The 23,927-nt window shown below is 33.7% G+C and overlaps 2 protein-coding genes and 1 long non-coding RNA gene across 11 annotated transcripts in view; 1 reads left to right on the plus strand and 2 right to left on the minus strand.

The window, feature by feature from the left end:
* Nucleotides 1-3,910, minus strand: part of LOC143153213 (sphingomyelin phosphodiesterase) — a 31,872-nt gene extending 27,962 nt beyond the window's left edge. The window contains exon 1 of the mRNA XM_076324165.1: nt 3,801-3,910. The gene's annotated coding sequence lies outside the window, so the exon portion shown is untranslated. The remainder of the gene's footprint in view (nt 1-3,800) is intronic.
* An 8,369-nt stretch (nt 3,911-12,279) lies between these two features.
* Nucleotides 12,280-22,682, plus strand: LOC143153331 (WD repeat, SAM and U-box domain-containing protein 1). Of its 9 annotated transcripts, none has more exons than XM_076324395.1 (20): nt 12,280-12,435; nt 13,389-13,489; nt 14,062-14,240; nt 14,314-14,504; nt 15,267-15,438; nt 15,844-15,989; nt 16,221-16,447; nt 16,751-16,989; nt 17,097-17,187; nt 17,625-17,728; nt 17,806-17,948; nt 18,437-18,632; nt 18,755-18,900; nt 19,389-19,597; nt 20,240-20,511; nt 20,669-20,759; nt 21,092-21,186; nt 21,567-21,728; nt 22,049-22,196; nt 22,274-22,682. In XM_076324395.1, exons 4-20 carry the CDS (start codon nt 14,392-14,394, stop codon nt 22,435-22,437), a joined length of 2,718 nt encoding a protein of 905 aa, XP_076180510.1. In that variant the 5' UTR covers nt 12,280-12,435; nt 13,389-13,489; nt 14,062-14,240; nt 14,314-14,391; the 3' UTR covers nt 22,438-22,682. The 9 variants fall into 9 exon arrangements, 8 of the variants coding, with proteins under 8 accessions (XP_076180510.1, XP_076180513.1, XP_076180514.1 ...); XM_076324396.1 differs by lacking the exon at nt 12,280-12,435 and adding an exon at nt 13,047-13,234; XM_076324398.1 differs by lacking the exon at nt 14,062-14,240.
* Nucleotides 14,537-23,831, minus strand: LOC143153339 (uncharacterized). Its single transcript, XR_012993771.1, has 3 exons — nt 21,318-23,831; nt 20,412-20,549; nt 14,537-19,594 (listed from the first exon to the last, which is right to left on the minus strand). It is a non-coding gene; the product is annotated as an uncharacterized LOC143153339 (long non-coding RNA).
* Between the last annotated feature and the right edge of the window lie 96 nt (nt 23,832-23,927).

Here is a 23,927-nt window from a genome sequence, read left to right on the forward strand (position 1 = left end):
CGGAGTCAAAACTAGTCGTCGTTGGATACATTCGTTTTAAATAAACATTCAAATACAGACTCGTTAGAATGTTTCTTAAAGTTTACGAATAAAGTGGATATAATTTACAAACAATAATTTTCTATTCGAACAAATTTTCTTTAAATTTATAAACAAACTGAATACCATATTACGTTAAGGCTTCTTTACTTGTGCTTTCTCAGTCAGATCACTGTGAAGCATTCATAATAAAACATCACAAACCTCGTAACACACTGCATTTACACTATTAAACAAATGCGACAAACGACACACAACACACGACACACGACACACGACACACGACACACGACACACGACACACGACACACATACACACACAGAGAACAACCATAACATTATCTTTCCTGCTGGAGCGTGACTCGATAATTCATACCACTGTGGAAAAGTCCTTAATCGAGCGTAATTTCAACCTACAATGTTAATAAGTAGCTCTCTTTTCATCTTCCAACGTGTGTTCGCGTCGTTAGTGTACCACATTCCTTCTCTACCATCAGTGTCACGTTATACTTTGGTGACCGACGTCGCGTTTGAAATTAATCAGTATCCCGTATTGTTGAAACGACCTCGTCATCTGTTTCATTTGTACACTTCGCAAGTTTCGTTTGTACACTTTACAATGCCTCTTACTTTCGATTCGATTTTAACATTCCCGGTCGTCAATTGTCGAGAAACGTTTTCCATGCGACAATGGACTCGTTCGTCCAGTAAATTTTAATAAACGAGATGGATCGTTTAAATCCATACATGTCAAGTTTTCCTAATGTTTGCCTCTAAAATTGGAAATTCTCCTCCAAGAAGTTTATTTACTGCTCGTTTACCTTTAGACAAAGACACTTTTACCTGTAAAAAGAGAGAGGATATCTCACCTGTCAAAGAGAAAGACACATTTTAGCCGTGACCAGAAAAATAAACTAAATACCATGTGTAAAGAGTGAGTGGTAAAATAATATGGGCGGAGTGGGAGAAGTAACGGGTGTTCATGTTGCATTGTAGTCAGGTATACCGTTATACCTTACACCTGATGTACCAATACAATAGGTACACCCGTTACTTCTACCACTCTACCACACAGCGATTCTTCACTCCTTGAATACGAGATACGGTTTATTTTTCTGGCTACACTGCTCACACCTTTCTAACTTTCCCAAATTCTAAGAATCGATCACGGTAGCATCGACTGAACTGCATTCTGCTTACATGCATAAACGTTCCTGACAGTGTACGACATAACAGTGTATTCTATTGAAGTATTGGGTTGTTCGGAAAGTGATTTCGTTTTCCAAAATGGAGAATATATAATTGAATAAAATGTTTATACACTCGAAAAAAATCGTGTTTCATTTTCACAAAAAGAAAATAAAATGACTTTCCGAATAGAATTCATTTATGAACGATTTATAAATTGCGATTCGAGTCGGGGAATATGACCTATAAACTTTCCGTGGAAATTTTGCTAGTCGAAAGATCGCGGATAAAAAGCAATTTTTGAAATAAACGTGAAGACGTCGCTTACAAAGTGTCGTTTTTGAGAAAGGTGGTCATTTTTTATAATAATGCTATTTTTTCCTTCGTTGGTGGAAGTTCCTCCCTCTAAGGACTTTACTGTAAATTTGATAGAATTCGGTTTCAAAAGGGATTAGAATACACAGAATATGAAGTATCTCCGTGAAAATTGTCACTTAAATATCCGAGGTAAACGCAAACGAACGACTTGCTTGCATTGTGATGTTTTACGTAACACAATCGTCCAGCTCGGTCATAATGAGTACGGATGTAGCACGATCGCGGCAGTAACCGGCGAAAAAAGCCATGATTTTAATTCATTCATGTCCTCATACAATTGTTCACTTCTATAACGAGCGCATTACAGGAATATACCGTACGAATGTTGGGAACCTTGAAGATATTAAATCGAAATCTATGAAACACTCATCGATTTTCATATTTGTAATAAAAACTCTAATTAAAATCGTGTTTATTATTAATCGAGATAATTTTGTAGGTTAAAGACTTTATCCCTGATCGTCGTATTTTTTTTTTTCAAAAACTATTGTATTTTAACGCGAAAAAGAAGTACAGATCGGACGAGATCGACAAAATAATGAGCTTTTGTTAGATTTGAAATAAAAATATAATTTGAAAAAACAGCAGTATGCGTGGGACGTTCTCGATGATTTTTTAATATGGTATAGCGGACAAGATTTAGTACAACTTTTTATGAAACGCACAGATTTGCAATAAATAAATATAAAACAGTGATTTCCTAGTGCTTCGAAAACGTAAAGAAATCGTTAACTTAATCTTACTTAATCGATGGATTAGATTAGGTCCAGGTTAGACAAGAGTAATCCCGTGTAGTGACTGACCATGCAAGCTGCGATACAAAAATTCTTAAAATGAATGAAATTTAATCGAACGTTTTTTTTTCATTCGTTATTTACGTAATCTAGTTGTGCAGTTCAGAAACAATGGACGATGAAACGCTCTCGCATCATCGTCACGGTCCACGCGTTTGCTTGATCAGTGGTTAATAACAATAGTTTTTAATAAATATCTCGGAAACTAAGCCCAAACAATGGTTATATATGCAGGAAAAAATTATTTCAAATCTCATCCTTTGTAATATACTAAAAAATCATCGTGTTTGCCCCACACATTCCGCAGTTATTTCGAATTATGTTTTTTGTTAAAAATAATAAAAGTACATTGTTTTATCACCCACCCCTCTCGATTGTACAAGTTTACGTCGAAATATAACATTTTTTGAAAAAAAAAGAAACCAAAATATATTAATTTAAAGCAAAATCACTAAGCTGTAACTTTACTTCGATTAATATCGCTTGTAAGTGTACGTAATTTAAAATTTACGGATAAATAAATTGTGTTCAATATCAAGTACATCGTAGTTCGTGCAAGCATCTTAAAACGAATCAAATTTATTCCTTTTTTATCACAATATTTTTCTAATAGTTCCTTTGTTCTTTGAATTCGTTTTTTTTTTTTTTACCGAGTCATTGAAAATTAAAATCAATAAGAGACGTGTTTCACCGACAATTAATATAGAAAATGGTTATTACAATGAGGAAATTTTCTCGGTCACCTGGTCCACGTTATGACCGAGTTCGTACTGTACTTGTTCCTATTGAAATTTTGCATTACGCGATGTATTTTCTAATGTAGCAGCACGAATAGAGTCTTAATTAATCGCATGTTTCATTTATGTATGTATGCATGCATCTACACGAAGTACTTCACAGTTCGTATGTGCACTGTTCCTCCACAGAAACATACCAATTATTACCGGCAAATTCAATGTTCCTGAACAGATATACGTCTGATCGTGGGTGTACCTGAACAGTTCAGTAATCGTGAACTGATCTTTAGAAGTCTCCAGACAATGCGTAACAAAAATCAAACAAAATTACAGATTAAGAAACGGTCGTCCAATTCAAATCTATTCTACACTTACATATTCGTTTATGAAGAATCACTCTTCTCAGTTGTACCTATCGCCAACGTACGTACACTGTATATTATATTAGATCAAAGAATTAATTTGTATTCGCTTACGAATATCCCCTGCACAAACGACGCACAATATGAAAAACTGATTAAAACAAATGAATATTGGCGTGTTAATTCAACGATAGCGTGACAATCGACATTTACAATCAAAGAATTGGTCATTAATTGTTTACCAATCGTCAACCTACGTACATTGTATATTATATTAGATCAAAAACCGAATTTTTACTCACTTAGAAATATCCCCTGCACACGCGACGCACAATATGGAAAATCGTTTAAAACAAATGAACATTGGCGTTTTAGTTCAGCACGTCCCAAATGATAGCGTGACAATCGACATTTACCATCAAAGAGTTGGTCATCAATTGGTAGACCAATCTCCCTATTCAGTACCGAGTAGTATTTTTCAACACATTCAACAACTTATATAAGCTGTACAAAGTCATTGTCGTATGCATATACGTCATTACATATATATCGTGATATATATGTAAAATAGACTATAGCGAATGATGGAACCCAAGGTAAGTGTCGGTTGAAATAATACCAAATTACTGATTAGATACTACAATAGTTCATCGGTATGTATATGAAAAAGTATATTTCCACCATGTAATACAGTACTGTATGTATAGATTAAACCTCATTTATATGACCACACTGTCCATTACTTCGGTATTATTATGAACTATAATATTCTTTAATTCTTAATACTGCGGAATGTGTATATTTACGTTGTATCAGAACTATTAATATATACATATACAAGAGGCTTACACGTATGTACTTTCTCACAAGATTCACTAAATATATACAAAATATATACGATCACTAATATGTACATATACACAAAAAGCGTAATATATACGATCAATAAATTTGTCAAACTAAAGCACGTTTATTGCTCGACGAAACTGGTACAGCATTTATCGTTATATCTGACACAAGAGCCGATTTAGGGCAACCGATGCAAACGTTAAATTTGCTTCGATACGATTCTATGTCTGTCTTCGTTGTTTTCATTTGGAAGAATAAACAAATGCAGTTCCTCGTCTGCACCGAACCGATTATTCTCTTAATTAAAAATAACTGAAAACAACGAGGACAGATATACGAGAATCGGTCCCAATTGTGCGAACATCGCAACGAACAATGTCGATGGTTCCGAGTTAGAGTGCGCTGCATCTCTTACAGGGTTAAATCATCTGGAATATGGAATTCGAAGTATTGGTTGTATACTTTACGAAGTATTGGGTTCGTCCATGAGTTTTCACTCGCGTTAACTCAATCGCAAGCTGTTTCGCGCGCATGCGCGACCGATTTCCAGGTTCGATCGTCTTTACGAATCATTGTTACTAGAAATTTCTCGTCGTCCACAAATGGCGCAAGAGTGATTGGAACACGATCGCTGGCGGCGATTTCTAAAAAGGTCGCGAAAGTTTTATTTAAATGTTTGGACTGTATTACGAAACATTTATCGAATCGCACACTGTTACGTGCACCAATCGCGTACATACGTATCTTAACCCTCAGAATTTTATATTATTTTAAAAGTCCAATTGCAGAGATTTTGCCAATGCACAACGAATAACGGGTACTATTATTTAAACGAAACTACGTGCAATTATCGTATTTTCATATGTCATACGAATATCGAAGGCAAAGTCGAACGATATTGAATAGTATCTTAGATTGAATTTTAGCTTTCGTGTCTTTATTCATAACTACTGTGTTTCGAATTATCGAGTTTAATTACATACGAAATTTTATTTAAAAAGAGAAGTGCATCGACTGTAACAGGGGATCAGTTGACTGATGCATTCAACACTGTGTAAGTTTTCCGCATTGCAACTCTCGCTCACCTTGCCGAATACGACATGCAGGTACACTGTGCAGAAGGTTGCGGAAGAACTAGATACAAGTTTTCTTTGTTAACATTGTCTGTGAGTAATTGTTTTCTAGGAATGCGCATTGCACTGTCTACAGCCTAATAAAGTCGTTTATATGAGAAAAGAATATTAAATTCTCTATTATTCCGGATATCGCATTTTTAATTGTATAGATAGTCGATTAAAATCACTTGTAGTTCGCAAGCTACATATTAACGAGATAGTTAGTACCTCGCACAGAAAATATTTGGTTGTTCGGAAAGTCGTTTTGTTTTCCAAAATGGGGAATATGTAATTTAATAAAATGTTTGTACACTCTAAAAAAATCGTTTTTCATTTTCACGAAAAAAATAAAACGAAACGACTTTCCGAACGACCCAATAACTGCGAGGTAAAAGTTTAAAAAACTTCTATTTTGCTTCGGTTCGAGAAATAGGTTCTGTCATTGAGTAGAGTGTTACTACATATCGTGAACGTTATTTCTCTGAAGATATATCTGTTGATGGATATGCCACAGATTTCATAACAAATGAATATCTCAAGGACTTCGAAGAAGATACGACGCGTTAATATATTATACGATGCGATGTACACATGTTTTAACAGAACTGAATATGTTTAAACAATAACAACGAATGTGACGTGGTCTGTACAAGGTGTACTGAAAATAATGTTGGGATTAACAGTGAGAGGTTTTTATTGGTGTTGAAGAGGTAGATATTGAAGCAGGAGAGTTTCTGGCTTTCTCATCAGCGTTATGTTTCATGGGATTCTTAGAAATCATAATTATTGAAATAACGCATGTTCGAGCTTACATAAATACATGACTTTAAGAAGAAAATTTCGGCATTCGGTGAGTTTATATATATCTCACACACGATGACTCACCATTACTATGATTGCTCTGTTCGATCTAATCGAATATTTCAACAAATTGATGGCTTTTAAGTCATTATTTATAGTAGAATATTGTTAATGTAATGTATAAACTATGGTCTTATACCAACTGTTAATAATTACGATAAACAAGCATCAAATATCATCAGGTTTAAACTTCGAATCTTGATTGTAATCAATTTCTATAGGTTTAGAAAGATTGTTACAACCTTAGGGTCAAAAATAATAAATTTGTTTTAACTACAGAAGAAAAATTACAGCTTTACAGGTAAGACTTACGCACAACATACTAATTTTTTATTCTTAACTCTGTGCAGAAGCACAAATACAAAAATTATTTAATTGTTAATTTGAAATTTAAATAATCCGAAAATTATATGTGGTGCCATCTACGGAAAAATGTCCAAGTTTGTCGAGAAACAGTTTGGCAGCGAAGCGCTAGATGGAGACATACGTGCTGTTAGACCGTGTATTAGAATCTAGGTGTCATAATACAAATTTTTCGTAAAAAAATAAAGATAAATAACGCGTTTGGACGTTTAAATAGAATTAGCGATGTATATGTAAGAGTCAAATAAAAATTATACATAAAATCTTATATAAAAAGCGTTTTGTAAGTTTTATTTCAACCTTACATTTTAATCCACGTTACAAGTTTCCCGACACACAGTGCTTTACGTCTAAATCATATTTTGTACTTAGATTCTCACAGACATTCCATGTGCACCTCTAAACCCGTTATTTATTCCTTTATTTCATGAACAATTTACTGTTTGCAAGCTACATTGCAGCGCTTTAACAGTTGTACTCAGAATGCTTGTTAGAATGATGGAATTGAGAATTCTAAATTATTTTTAAGTAAGAATGAAAAATGATATATTAATAAATTAATTGTATATCGTGCGTAAATTTTGATCATACGAATGAAAAATGATGTATTCATGTATTAATTGTTTATTCTAATCTCTGTGCAGTACCACAATTCCAATAATTGTTTAATTTTTAATTTAAAATTTAAATAATCCGAAAAAAGTACAGCTGATGCCATCTACGGAAAAACGTCCAAGTTTGTCGAGAAACAGTTTGGCAGCGAAGAGCTAGATGGAGACATACGTGCAGTTACACCGTGTATTCGAATCTAGCTGTCATAATATAAATTTTTCGTAAAAAATAAAGATAAATAACGCGTTTGGACGTTTAAATAGAATTAGCGATGTATATGTAAGAGTCAAATAAAAATTATACATAAAATCTTATATAAAAGGCGTCATGTGAGTTTTATTTCAACCTTACATTTTAATACATGTTACAATGTTACAGACACACAATGCTTTACGTATAAATCATGTTTTGTACTTAGATTCTAACAGACATTCCATGTACACCTCTAAACCCGTTGTTTATTCCTTTATTTTATGAACAATTTACTATTTGGAAGCTACATTGATGCGCTTTAACAATTGTACTCAGACTGCTTGTTAGAATGATGGAATCGAGAATTCTAAATTATTAATAAGTAAGAACGAAAAATTATGTATTAACAAATTAATTGTTTATCGTGCGTAAATTTTGATCATACGAATGAAAAATTATGTATTCATGTATTAATTGTTTATTCTAAACTCTGTGCAGTACCACAATTCCAATAATTGTTTAATTTTTAATTTAAAATTTAAATAATCCGAAAAAAGTATAGGTGGTGCCATCTACGGAAAAACGTCCAAGTTTGTCGAGAAATAGTTTGGCAGCGAAGCGCTAGATGGAGACATACGTGCTGTTAGATCGTGTATTAGAATCTAGCTGTCATAATATAAATTTTTCGTAAAACAATAAAGATAAATAACGCGTTTGGACGTTTAAATAGAATTAGCGATGTATATGTAAGAGTCAAATAAAAATTATGCATAAAATCTTATATAAAAGGCGTCATGTGAGTTTTATTTCAACCTTACATTTTAATACATGTTACAATGTTACAGACACACAATGCTTTACGAATAAATCATGTTTTGTACTTAGATTCTAACAGACATTCCATGTACACCACTAAACCCGTTGTTTATTCCTTTATTTTATGAACAATTTACTATTTGGAAGCTACATTGCAGCGCTTTAACAATTGTACTCAGAATGCTTGTTAGAATGATGGAATCGAGAATTCTAAATTATTTATAAGTAAGAATGAAAAATTATGTATGAACAAAGAATTGTTTATCGTGCGTAAATTTTGATCATACGAATGAAAAATTATGTATTCATGTATTAATTGTTTATTCTAAACTCTGTGCAGTACCACAATTCCAATAATTGTTTAATTTTTAATTTAAAATTTAAATAATCCGAAAAAAGTATAGGTGGTGCCATCTACGGAAAAACGTCCAAGTTTGTCGAGAAATAGTTTGGCAGCGAAGCGCTAGATGGAGACATACGTGCTGTTAGATCGTGTATTAGAATCTAGCTGTCATAATATAAATTTTTCGTAAAACAATAAAGATAAATAACGCGTTTGGACGTTTAAATAGAATTAGCGATGTATATGTAAGAGTCAAATAAAAATTATGCATAAAATCTTATATAAAAGGCGTCGTGTGAGTTTTATTTCAACCTTACATTTTAATACATGTTACAATGTTACAGACACACAATGCTTTACGAATAAATCATGTTTTGTACTTAGATTCTAACAGACATTCCATGTACACCACTAAACCCGTTGTTTATTCCTTTATTTTATGAACAATTTACTATTTGGAAGCTACATTGCAGCGCTTTAACAATTGTACTCAGAATGCTTGTTAGAATGATGGAATCGAGAATTCTAAATTATTTATAAGTAAGAATGAAAAATTATGTATGAACAAAGAATTGTTTATCGTGCGTAAATTTTGATCATACGAATGAAAAATTATGTATTCATGTATTAATTGTTTATTCTAAACTCTGTGCAGTACCACAATTCCAATAATTGTTTAATTTCTAATTTAAAATTTAAATAATCCGAAAAAAGTACAGGTGGTGCCATCTACGGAAAAACGTCCAAGTTTGTCAAGAAATAGTTTGGCAGCGAAGCGCTAGATGGAGACATACGTGCTGTTAGATCGTGTATTAGAATCTAGCTGTCATAATATAAATTTTTCGTAAAAAAATAAAGATAAATAACGCGTTTGGACGTTTAAATAGAATTAACGATGTATATGTAAGAGTCAAATAAAAATTATGCATAAAATCTTATATAAAAGGCGTCATGTGAGTTTTATTTCAACCTTACATTTTAATACATGTTACAATGTTACAGACACACAATGCTTTACGTATAAATCAAGTTTTGTACTTAGATTCTAACAGACATTCCATGTACACCTCTAAACCCGTTGTTTATTCCTTTATTTTATGAACAATTTACTATTTGGAAGCTACATTGCTGCGCTTTAACGGTTGTACTTACAATGCTTGTTAGAATGATGGGATCGAGAATTCTAAATTATTAATAAGTAAGAACGAAAAATTATGTATTAACAAATTAATTGTTTATCGTGCGTAAATTTTGATCATACGAATGAAAAATGATGTATTCATGTATTAATTGTTTATTCTAAACTCTGTGCAGTACCACAATTCCAATAATTGTTTAATTTTTAATTTAAAATTTAAATAATCCGAAAAAAGTACAGGTGGTGCCATCTACGGAAAAACGTCCAAGTTTGTCGAGAAATAGTTTGGCAGCGAAGCGCTAGATGGAGACATACGTGCTGTTACACCGTGTATTGGAATCAAGCTGTCATAATATAAATTTTTCGTAAAAAATAAAGATAAATAACGCGTTTGGACGTTTAAATAGAATTAGCGATGTATATGTAAGAGTCAAATAAAAATTATACATAAAATCTTATATAAAAGGCGTCATGTGAGTTTTATTTCAACCTTACATTTTAATACATGTTACAATGTTACAGACACACAATGCTTTACGTATAAATCATGTTTTGTACTTAGATTCTAACAGACATTCCATGTACACCTCTAAACCCGTTGTTTATTCCTTTATTTTATGAACAATTTACTATTTGGAAGCTACATTGCTGCGCTTTAACGGTTGTACTTACAATGCTTGTTAGAATGATGGGATCGAGAATTCTAAATTATTAATAAGTAAGAACGAAAAATTATGTATTAACAAATTAATTGTTTATCGTGCGTAAATTTTGATCATACGAATGAAAAATGATGTATTCATGTATTAATTGTTTATTCTAAACTCTGTGCAGTACCACAATTCCAATAATTGTTTAATTTTTAATTTAAAATTTAAATAATCCGAAAAAAGTACAGGTGGTGCCATCTACGGAAAAACGTCCAAGTTTGTCGAGAAATAGTTTGGCAGCGAAGCGCTAGATGGAGACATACGTGCTGTTACACCGTGTATTGGAATCAAGCTGTCATAATATAAATTTTTCGTAAAAAATAAAGATAAATAACGCGTTTGGACGTTTAAATAGAATTAGCGATGTATATGTAAGAGTCAAATAAAAATTATACATAAAATCTTATATAAAAGGCGTCATGTGAGTTTTATTTCAACCTTACATTTTAATACATGTTACAATGTTACAGACACACAATGCTTTACGTATAAATCATGTTTTGTACTTAGATTCTAACAGACATTCCATGTACACCTCTAAACCCGTTGTTTATTCCTTTATTTTATGAACAATTTACTATTTGGAAGCTACATTGCTGCGCTTTAACGGTTGTACTTACAATGCTTGTTAGAATGATGGGATCGAGAATTCTAAATTATTAATAAGTAAGAACGAAAAATTATGTATTAACAAATTAATTGTTTATCGTGCGTAAATTTTGATCATACGAATGAAAAATGATGTATTCATGTATTAATTGTTTATTCTAAACTCTGTGCAGTACCACAATTCCAATAATTGTTTAATTTTTAATTTAAAATTTAAATAATCCGAAAAAAGTACAGGTGGTGCCATCTACGGAAAAACGTCCAAGTTTGTCGAGAAATAGTTTGGCAGCGAAGCGCTAGATGGAGACATACGTGCTGTTACACCGTGTATTGGAATCTAGCTGTCATAATATAAATTTTTCGTAAAAAATAAAGATAAATAACGCGTTTGGACGTTTAAATAGAATTAGCGATGTATATGTAAGAGTCAAATAAAAATTATACATAAAATCTTATATAAAAGGCGTCATGTGAGTTTTATTTCAACCTTACATTTTAATACATGTTACAATGTTACAGACTCACAAAGCTTTACGAATAAATCATGTTTTGTACTTAGATTCTAACAGACATTCCATGTACACCTCTAAACCCGTTGTTTATTCCTTTATTTTATGAACAGTTTACTATTTGGAAGCTACATTGCTGCGCTTTAACGGTTATACTTACAATGCTTGTTAGAATGATGGGATCGAGAATTCTAAATTATTTTTAAATAAGAATGAAAAATGTTATATTAATTAATTAATTGTTTATCGTGCATAAATTCTTATCATAAGAATGAAAAATGATGTATTCATGTATTAATTGTTTATTCTAAACTCTGTGCAGAACCACAACTCCAAAAATTGTTTAATTTTTAATTTAAAATTTAAATAATCCTAAATAGTACAGGTGCTGCCATCTACGGAAAAACGTCCAAGTTTGTCGAGAAATAGTTTGGTAGCGAAACGCTAGATGGCGACATATGTGCTGTTAGACCGTGTATTAGAATCTATCCAGTTATTATATGAGGGTCAAATAAAAATTGTACATAAAATCTTATATATTTTTTTTTATCTTCACGATCGGAAGTTTGTGGTATTAAAGAACTGTAGTTGATGGCAGACGCTAAAGATGGCCACATTGTGCTTTAAATTACGTCTGTGGCAGAAAGTGCGAATTGTCAAGGTCTCTTACACTCAGTGTGAAGTTCGTATTACAAAAGACGACAAACCATAAGTTTGTTCTAGCTTGCTCAGGCGTCAATCGTTTATATTTTTTTATGTCCAGTAACTCATTTCGTAGGCCTGAGTATAATGTCGATTTTTCTTTATATATATATTTAAGGTATGTATGAAGGGATGTATATATGAATGTATGTATGCATACTCAGTATAAAACAATACAATTCCAAGTTACTATTAAACATAATTATCCATCACGTATAATAGCCATATCGAAAAAATTTTAAACTTCAGTATCTATTCAATTTAAAACTGAAGTACGGATAAACAAAATCATTATATTGCGACATAACCGTCTTGGTAAGAAACTATTCCCTGAATGGATACGGATACAATAAAGTTTATACAAGTATTATTTATCTATATTGTTCGTTTCGTTTGAAGCTTCAAGTGTGTGAATATGTTGTACAAAGCAATATTTTGAACAACTTTTCTCTGTAATTATCAATAATTTTTTAATGGAAACTCTGTCATCAATTATCAAACCTTTATCGCGTGTTTTCATGTTACGATTAAATGTGCGTTATATTTATAATACACCACGTCAGAAGGGTGTGTTCGATAGAGCGGACCAATAGAATTCCGGTTCCGTAACGATATTGTTTACACGCACTTCGTCTTTGAATCGAACGAATAATAGTTATAATTACAAAGAGCAACGAAACAGAGAGACTCGACTGTATATGTACTTGTGATAAATAACATTGTTAAGACAAATTTAACACGAAAATTTGAAATAAAAAGAATTAAACGCAATAACAAATTTATACTGCGAGTTCAGATTAATAACTATTTTCAAGTATCTGATTTAAGGTTAACATGAAATGATCTGAAATCTAAGAACCGCTATTACTACTACTATTTTTGTTGATTGGAGTTTTCGTCTAGTTCTTTGAAAAAAGGTATACTTGTCCATAATAAAGTTCTATTTTCATACTATCGATTTTACCGGCTAAGTAGACATGCGTTTAACGCTTTAGCGTCACAATGTCAAATGTTTCGGTCGGGAAAGTTGCTATTAAATGTTTGACGTTACATGCATTTCATTGTTTTCAGTACATTATGTGATGTGCATCGAATGAACGTATATCGATAACTACACGCTGTACTTATGCAGTTCGTCGAATATGCAGAACATGTGTCTTTCCATAACATAAGTACGTACGTCACTTTTCCCTTTTTTCGTTTTTAACGACTTCCTATTTGCGGGCATTCACGATTGTGTCGATCGATACAAATTGAAAGTTTGTACTTTAAATGTACACATCGTGAAATGTCAATATTTAAATGTGTATTAAATCTAAGTGAAACTTCGTTGCCCAATTTCTTTTATACGCAATTGTTTGATAACACGAAACCAATAAATGTTACAGAATTTCTAATTGAATAAGTAAAACGATTTCTTTATGCCTACGAACTCAAAGCACGGACAAAAAGAACGTTAATTCTGTCTTTCCATTCCTCGTTTTCATCAGTTGGTAAAAATGGCGCGCGATGGTAATCTGCGATTAAGTTCGCCAAAGATAAATTTTTCATTACGTTTCACCGGAACGACAGTAACAACTGTGTGCAAAACAAAAAGTTTCCTTGCGATACCATCAGGCGTAAACTGCCCTGTACTATAGAGCCACGTTTCCTGAACACGTGCATTAATCAATGCCAAGGCCTCGAGTTTTCTGCACTTCTTTAAACTACGTTCTTTCTCTATTCCTAACGTGTTTGACAACAGGTACGGCACGCGATGCGCGTACTCTTGGAAATGCTTCACACCGATACCATTCGTGTTGTTTGCGATTGAAATTTATCAACGTATACAAGAATTCGCGTTAAAATGGTGTGAAGAAAAAAAAAAACGAAAGCGCGGTAGATTTCTAGTTTTTCCCGTGGATCGAAAAAGTGATCGAATACGTATGTATTATCAAAGAAAACAACGAACACGGTTCCAGTATTTGACTTCGTATCATTTTTTTCTTGTTTTTAGTGCCACGAGTAGTACGCAACCGAGCGAATACAAAAAAGTCTTAATATCGGATTTCATCGAACGATACTATTTTCAAGTATGACTGCTGCCATAACAGATGACGTACGCGTTCTGCAAACTTTAACGGTTCACACGAGTGATGTAACAACCGTTGATTTTGCTGGTGATTGCGTATTGGTGACAGGATCAGGGTAAGAAATTAACTATAAACGAATCGTCGATATTTTCCAAAGTAGGAAAAGGCAATTCTTCAATTATGTTTATTCGAAGTAAAATGATGTTAGAAGCGTAGAAAAAATGTTTTAAGTTTTAAATTACTTTCATTGGTAGCGAATGCAGTAATTCCTCGTTATAACGATACGGATCAGCCGCGCCACTGTTTATTTTTAATTATCGCGATTGAGTTATCGACTCGCTCGGCTGACGACGGAGTAAACAAAACGCAGTCGGTTACCCAGTTAACGATCATGAAAATAAACATTTTTGTAAACACCTTTCGATCTATCTTTACCAGAGTATTATCGATCGATCGATCGATGAAGTTTTCCCAATGAAAATGACTACAAGCGTGCCTTTGTTCGGACTACTTTAATTACACGTAATTGAAAATTTTTTTTTAAATTATTCAAATTCCGTATTTTTAAAAATAATTAGAATAGGCTCGAACGTTTGGACTCATTTTCACGGGAAATGCATCACAAATCTATTAATACGCTCACTTTTGCTCACCAATAGATTAAATTAAACGTGATAATTTTCGATATACAAGAGTCGCGGATGAAAATGATTGATTCTTGGAAAAACGTTTTTACCCGTTCTCGATATAAGGACACGGTGGATCCGACGATGTTTTTATACACAGGAATTACTGTATCAATTCGTATATGTAAAATCGAGTTAAAATCTTTAGAGTTAAAATTGTAAGAGTATACACTTTTCTCCATTGTTTTTAGAGACAAACGTGTTCGAGTCTGGCAATGGAGGGCAAGCAGAGGATACGTGGAAGCGTATTTTTCACCTTTGCTAGGGCACAAGTACGGTGTCACATCGGTAAAAGTAAGCCCACGATCGACAATGTTAGCTTCGGCCAGCATAGACGGTACAACGTTGCTATGGAACTTACGGGTAGGTCGTTAACTCGCAGAGAGAAATAAACTCGTGCTTGTCTATCATTATCGATTTTTTTGTCACGTTGAGCGCTATATAGAATGAATATAATATACATATATATATACACAATATGAAGTATGATATATACAGGGTGTCCCAACCATCACCGGTCGATTTGAATTTTGCCCTGTTTTTGAAACGTCAAACCGATTAACCCGAAACTCGACAGATGTCGTCTAGACAGATGGGAAATTAATCGTGGAAAAGTACACGGTGAAGGAACGCGTGAAAATTATTCAGGCGTATTACGAAAAATCGCGATCTTTAACGATTCAGGAAACAAAATTAATCGACCGGTGTTGATCGAGACACCCTCTAGAAATGTTGAACGTGTATCACATGATTATTGTTGCTCGACAGACAGGATCGAAAATTCACACCATGGTTCAAGTGGGTGGAGAAGCTGTAAGAGTCTGTAGATTTTCGTTAGACTCGACTCTGCTCGTAACTGCTGGAGATAATGGCCAAGTTTGCCTCTGGGATTTGGTTCGACGAAATTTAATCAGGCAAGAAACCTGCGGTACCGCTGAAAACGTAAAGTAGCTTTTGGAAAGCTTATAGCTTTTGAAATATCAACAAAGATATATTATAATTACTACCCTACGTTTTGTCTATATATTTGTGTGAGATATAAGAAACGTTTTCCTCTTTCGATAAATGCGATTCTTCGGTCCCAAGAAAGCACATTATCGCAGGTATATTGTAGTATTCAATTTATATTCTCTGTCTGTATTTAGATGTTTTCAAAAACACGACGGTGCTGTGCAGAGCGTATGCTTCTCTCCGGATTCCAACTGGTTGGTTACAACTTGCACCCTTGGTGTCATGAAACTATTCTCCGTTGCCGAAATCATCGACTCGTGCGTTTCCGATAATCAAGCAATCCCCGAGTATGCCTGGATAGATGATGCTCACGATCTAGGTGTCATCTCTTGCGACATTTCGAATTCTCAAGAGATCACTAGTACGTAAAGTTACTATTGTATGCGACAAAATTATTACATAGGATAATTCTAAACTAGGACAAATTCTTTTTCAAGCGCAGAAACGAAAAATCGATAGAGAAAAGTGTCGAATGCTGCAAAGGAGAACAAAAATGACGTTATGGAAAAATAGACCCTATTACGGCGTTTAACTTTCACCTTTATCGATTTTTCGTATCTTCGCTTACAAAAAAAGTTTCAGCTATCGAAATTCATGAATGGTACCCGTTTGAAAACAGTTATCGCACACGTATGATATTTAACGTCAGATGTTTCGTACGTAGATAACGAACCATTCACAAAGCTATATCAACTGGTCACTTGTGGTAATGACCATTGCGTGAAACTATGGGAGGTAACCGTGATACATATAAAGTCCAAGGTTCAATCGTTCACTGCCAAAATAGATATATGCAGGATCATGGAGAAGCACAGTAGTGCCTTAACTTGTGTACGCTTTAGTTCGAATGGATTATACATCGTTAGCAGTGGACTCGATAAAACAGCAGTGATCTGGGAAACGGTACGATAAAAACGGAGCGGCGAGTACTTTTTGAAATACATTTCTCCTATTTCTGATCCGTGTGTTAAATTCTAATTTCATCCTCGGGTGATTTCGACAATTTTTAGAACTCAGGAAGAATAATGGCGACAATGTCGGGGCACAGCAGATACGTAGCCTGTTGCGCGTTCTCCAGAGACGGAAACTTATTAGCGACTGGTAATTCTGCAATATATCATAGAATAATGCACGGTTGACTTTCGTTAGATTTGGATCCCAGCAGTGATGGAAGTTTCGCGTGTAGGGTAACGTATTTTGTGTAAAATCAATCTCGACAAAAAAAGAGAATGATGGCTAAGACTAGGCGTATCAAAAAAATGCCATTACGACAAAAAAAAAACATCATACAATATACCAAATTTTACTTTCCATAGTTTTCATATTATCTTTCTAAAAATGGACCAAACACGACATAAATCTGACTACTTTTAATAATATTACACGATATATGTGTCTTTTTTTTTAGTGAGTGGAAAGGAACATTATGATGAAGTTACGATGAATCGTGGAAAGTTAACCGTGCATTACTGTAGATACTATAGAAGCTCGATATTCATTTTTCGATATCTGACGATCCGTTTTCAACTATGTTTCAGGATCCAACGACAAATCTGTTATTGTTTGGGATTTGACGGGAAGCTTGTCCCTGGATTCGGAACTCGTGCGACACGCCGCGCCTACGTTATACTTGGACGAAGAGGTAGAAACAATTTGAAACGCAATCGCGTGCAAATAAACTCACGCGGTCGAACATAGCAAATCCTATTTCTTTCGTAGAGCGCTAAACATGAACGAGATTTAATGAGAAACGCGGAGACGTCGATTAACGACGTGAGATTAATTCAAAGACTAGAGGATCAGACCGGTGTAATAAACAGCGTGGCTTTTTACGGAAATAGTCTTATTGCTTCTGGATCTAGGTTAGTCGACATTGATTTATTTAAATTTTCCATCGAGAAGGTGTTGCGTAGATGTTCTATTCGGAGGAGAACGAGTTCAACGATCTACAATTAAAGATAAATCAAGATCAAATTGTAAGACTTTACTAGCTAAATACCTAAATGACTCCCGAAAAGTATCAACTCTACAATAGTTGTATTTTAATATCTTTCTCTTTCCAGTATTTGAAATAACGAAAATATTAAAGCGGTCTGTTTCTAGTGGATCATTCTATACAACAAGAAACTTTTATTCCACAACTTTGATGTATTCTTATTATTGAATTTTCATTTTTTATTTTTTCTGACCGCAGATAATTTTCATACATAGATAATTCATATTTTTACATAACTGATTCTTCTTGTAACACTCCTTCTTCGGAGAGTTTAGATTACGGTCGAAACGTTTAAACATGTAATTATTTCAATTATCCTCGAGCTAACCGTTATCGTTATCGTACTGAATTTAGGGATAAGTTGGTGCGCGTTTGGAGCATTGAGACCGACGAAGAAGAAGATTCCGACATTACTATGTCGTTTCAAGAAAAATTTTACAGTCCACTTGATGGTCATACGTATAGTATAAACTATGTGGAATTTAGTCCCTGCGGTAACATGCTTGCGTCTTGCTCTTTAGACGGCACAGCCATCATTTGGAATACCGAGGTAACGTACTAACGTCTGACATAAACTACTACCAATGATTCAGATCACTTGACCTAAACGTTATTACGTAAACATTAAAACGTCACGGGTATCTTCATTTTTGTTTCGTTGTTCTCTTGCAGAATGGATCTCAAGTAAAATCTTCTTTCGTAAATTCGGGATCTGGGGTTCGCGTTTGCCGATGGTCACCGGATGGCACTAGAATTGCCACAGCTGGGGATGATGAAAGAACGACGTTATGGGATGTCCATAATATGTCGGAATTTCGGTACGTCAACAATATTTGTTTGAATATTTACTACTTGTCAAATTTGTCTGCATTGAATTATTCTAAAACTTGGGTGAATCGAATATATTCAATAAGTATCATTCGTATCATTTAAATACCTGATTATACAAATATTATTCGATTACTATCCGATTACTGTTCGACTACTTGAGTGTTTAAATAAATATTTTACTGATCAAATATCTGAATAATCGTTGTATTTGAATAACGTAATGTGGATTATGAAATAAGTTCTTTAAGTTCATCGTTCTTTTTTAAATTTTATTTTCATTCAATACTAGGACAATGATATAGGAGTACTCAAATATTCAAAGTTTATTCGTAGCATTCGAACACCTATAAGATATTCAGGCATTAAATTATTCGAGTAGTCTCAACTTTAGTAGCAACAGACAAATTAAAGGAAAAATGCCAAAGTCTCGTACAATGTGACCAAAAAGATATTGGGTCATTAAACGATACTGTAGTGTTTTCAGAGGGCATTCCGATGCGGTAAATGCGATCTCATTTACCCACGATTCCCGTTATTTGGTCACTGCTTGCAACGAAGGAACCTGGAGATTATTCGACACCGCTAATGATAAATCTTGCGTTGCATTGATGATCTGCGAAGAAGCGCATGACTTGGGCGTCCAAGGGTGTGATTTCAGCCCAACAGTCAATTTCACGCTCGCTGGTAAACAGTAGAACAACCGTATAACAATTTATCTATACCGGCGACAAAAAACATTGCCCGTACTACCACAACTGCAAGCTTGATTGTAATAGTACGCGCAAGTTTTTTCGAAACCAATTTACAGTGGATCATGAAAATATTCCAACCTATTCGAAATAAACGTTTAATAGCCGAGTCAACGAAACTACGTTACGAGCCTTACAAAATACTTTTATTACAGCTGTAACATAAAAATGTCAAGATTGCGCGAGTTAAGGTCGAAGACTATACGACGCTGTAAACGATGTTTAGAAGGCATTTTTTTTTCGAATCATCGATCGTACAAACATCGCGAAAGTATTCGAAAATCGTAAAAAATGCTTTCGTGATCCATTTTATGTACTTATTGTAGTTTGATGACTCAGAAAAAATTGCCAAGAGAATAGCCTGACCGTGAGGGGAGATTGGTTGCTATAAATTAAACAAATAGAAGATTGTGAGATTTAAAATAGGACATGAAAATGCCACCGGTCAAACTAACTCTATGGAGATGCCTAAAGGGACATAAGACTGAGCCAGTGTTCTCTCACGACATGACGCATTTCTAAGTCATCGAGTTCTATATAGTAATAGCGTCATTAATTGCGTTATTTTGAAATACAGGGAAAAAATCGGATAAAAGTAAGGAAAAACAGTCCTATCTACTAGCGACCAGCGGTAACGACTCCTTGGTCAAGTTATGGCAAATAACAGTTTACAAGGAAGCTGAGGTAAGGACAGGTGGCACGAAAAGCTGCGATGGTGATGTACGGTACGAAGAAAAAAAGATCTTAACTGGACATGGAGGTAATGTGACGTGTGTCCGATTCTCGCCGATTCAAGGCGAAATCCTAGGAAGCGTAGCTACCGATAGAACAGCTCGCATTTGGAGTGTGGTATGTAGGATGATCTCTTCTTATATCTCTTTCCCTTTCTGAAAAGGAAACAGAACTATTATTCGAAGAAAACTACTATTCATCGTTGTCGTTTATACGCAGTTATTACTGTTTTGTATTAACACGTTTCATAACAAAGAAAATAATGTGATTTTAGTACTCTGGGACTTGCTTGTATGTACTAGAAGAGCACGAAAATCTTGTAACCAGCTGTGCTTTTTCCAAAGATACATCTCTTTTCATTACAGGTTCTGATCAATTATTACTATCTACTACTACCCAATAAGCTACATATGCATATGTCTAGATCGGTGTTTCTAAAACTTTAAATTCCCGCGAACCGCATAAGAGTGAATCTTCAGCGGACCCCCTACAGTAGAATTACATTATGATGTTGTTAATATATTTTAATCTACCAAAACCACGTTTGTTTCGTTGAAAATTATTGCGACGTATTCGCCTCGGTTAATTTTCTTTCAAGATTTCGCAACCCCCGGAGACCCGCGGACCACAGTTTGAGGAACACTACTTTAGATCGTTTCTTTATTTCATTAACAACAATTATTCCGAACGAGCACAGGTGGACTGGATAAAAACATTTTAATCTGGACGATACCTCAACGACTGATTTCGCAGAATACCCTAATTGATAACTTAAGGTATCACAGGAACAAGGTAAATCGATGAAGAACGATACTACATGAGATTATTGTATGTTCCGCATAAGAATGTGTCCTAATGAGTATCGTATAGCGACAAAATCATTCGTTAAACTAATGATTAAGAATAATGGGTTTTAAACATACCTTTGTCGAAGTCAGAGTTATTTTTCCTTTTTAAAAATACACGTTATTTAAAAGAATCTAGTCAACAAATACGACATTGTCACATATCGTCCGCTGTCAATCTGGTCACGACCATAGATTATCCTTTGTACCTCTTTTATCGTGTTGATCGATCGATCAAATTTGTCACAGTAAGACGTTCAGTTAAGACACAGTCTACGGATAGGACATTAGACACATTCCTTATACGTAAAACTTGTTACCTATCAGGTTGCGTACTGGAAGGTTGAGGATACCTTAAAGTGGCTAAACGAAGTAGGATTATCATCGTTAACAACAAAAGCTTATGCGGCTGCTCTAACCGGACAGCAATTACTTACTCTAACGGAAGATAAGTTAATCAAAAATCTACAAATTGAAGAAGACGAAGAAGTGCGTCTTATTGGACTATTGCAATTAACCGCTTAACTGCCGCGCTTCAATTAACTCGGGTAACATAATCACCCGATAGTCGAGCGAAACTACGCTCAATGACTAACATAACAAAGAATAAATTGAAAGAGGAAATAAAAAGTTTAGATCAAAAATGTTTAATTATACTTTTGTGACTGTCTTTAAATATTTCAAAAATGAATTAAGAAAACGTTGCGTTTTTTAGATCGACAACTGCAAAAAGAACCGGCAAGGAAGTGATTAATTCGTACTATTTTGTAACGTTGATGCACTTTTTATAATCATCAATATGATTTCAGACAGAGGAAGTGTTCAAGACCCAATTGTATTGGTTAAAATGCGAAGATAGCATTAGTGCAAAAGTACCTATAGATGATACTGAAGTACCTCATGAATTCCTATGTCCTATTACCCATGAGATAATGAAAGAACCTGTACAGTGCTCTGGTAAGAAACGTAGACAAAAATTGCTAATACAATTGTATAGTCGTAATTGTGTTCAAATATTTTTCTTTTGTTTCCAGATGGATTTACGTACGAAAGAGCAGCTATTAACGAATGGTTTTTATGTGGCAAATATACTAGCCCAATGACAAATAAATCTTTTCAAGACACTTCGTTCTTACCAAACGTTGCGCTAAGAAATACGATATACACTTTTCTTTATGGAAAGCGGCCGCAGTCTTGAACAATAGTCTTGTTTTGTCGATTATAATGTAAAACGTAATATGAATTTTCACACAAACTCGCATGGGACATAGTTCCTCTTATTGCGATGCATATTTACTTTTTGATGATTTTGTCCACCTTTTGCACTTTTTAAACTTGAGTAGTTTCGCGTATGAAGAAACCTTATTAGTCGTACTTTATATATTTTTCCTTTGTTTGTATATTCTATAATCGTGCCCTATAATAAATAAAAATAATAACTGATTCTACAACTAATTTTGGAGCCTCAGCCGTGATACGAATTATATCGTCGAGCCATATTAAATGTACAGTGAAAAAAATATTCATGATGTTCAAAAAAGAATAACAGAACTATTATTAACGCGAGTGAATTAAACATTGAAGATGAAAAGTTGCAAAATGTCGATCAAATTAAAATAACCAAGTTGAAAAAAAGAATTGCAAGTATCACTAAAAGCAGCAGTCACATTTGAGACTACTGTGATAGGAAAGAAAGAAGAAGAAAATAATGATGCGGGTGAATATGACGAATGAGAGAAATTCGAATAATCTTGCTGGTGATATTCGTCATAAGATAAAAGTGTTGACACTTATAGTTCTTATGTGATGGTAAATCCAATCTGTCAAAGCATGTATGTGATCTCGATAACCATGTGTCCTTTTTTATTTAGGATATAAGTAAAAGAGATACAAAATTGTCATAGGAGAACACTTGTGAAAGTTAAACAGATATTCTTCTTTAGAATGAATTACTTTATATGAATGCTATACCAGGTCACTAAGAATCTCTATATCAATACTGTTTATAACTGAAGATATTATTATTAAAAAAAACTAGTCATAAAATTACAAGCGAATGAATATGAATGAATATGGATTTTTCTTTTTTGTAACATACGTTTATTAAAGCCTATAAATATACGCAACAAGTTAAAAACAGTATAACAAAAAAAAAATCCTTAAATGTATAAAATAGGCTAAAGATGTTTAACGTCGTTTAAACTGTACACTATAATGAAAATTGCACTTAGTACTATAATACAATATAAAGAGATAAAATAAAGAACTTAATCCATTGTTTAAGAAATTAATATAAAAAAAGCGAAAAGAATTATACTATATTTTTTAAAAGTTAAGAGAGGAAACGTAAGAGGAAAAGGTAACTATACATATAAAAATAACAATATAAAATAATAAAGTTTCAAAAAAAAAGTAAATTCTTCCCGACAGGGAATGGAACGCCGGTCTTTCCCTTGTCCATCCAAATAAGAATTTATGTAATTAATGCGTTTTTTAAAGATTGCAAAATGCATTATAAAGATTGTTAATAATAATCTAATATATTCTTGTAAACACTTAAATGAGCTTAGACCTATTTAAAACCCAAGGTTTTTTTTACTAATGAGTAATTTTTCGAATACTTACTTCGTCGTTCAGTGTATATACTCTAGATGTCGCCACTAGGTTGAAATCAAACCATATAATAGA

The sequence above is a fragment of the Ptiloglossa arizonensis genome, chromosome 12 (genome assembly GCF_051014685.1).
Source record: "Ptiloglossa arizonensis isolate GNS036 chromosome 12, iyPtiAriz1_principal, whole genome shotgun sequence".
Classification (NCBI taxonomy): Eukaryota; Metazoa; Arthropoda; class Insecta; order Hymenoptera; family Colletidae; genus Ptiloglossa; species Ptiloglossa arizonensis.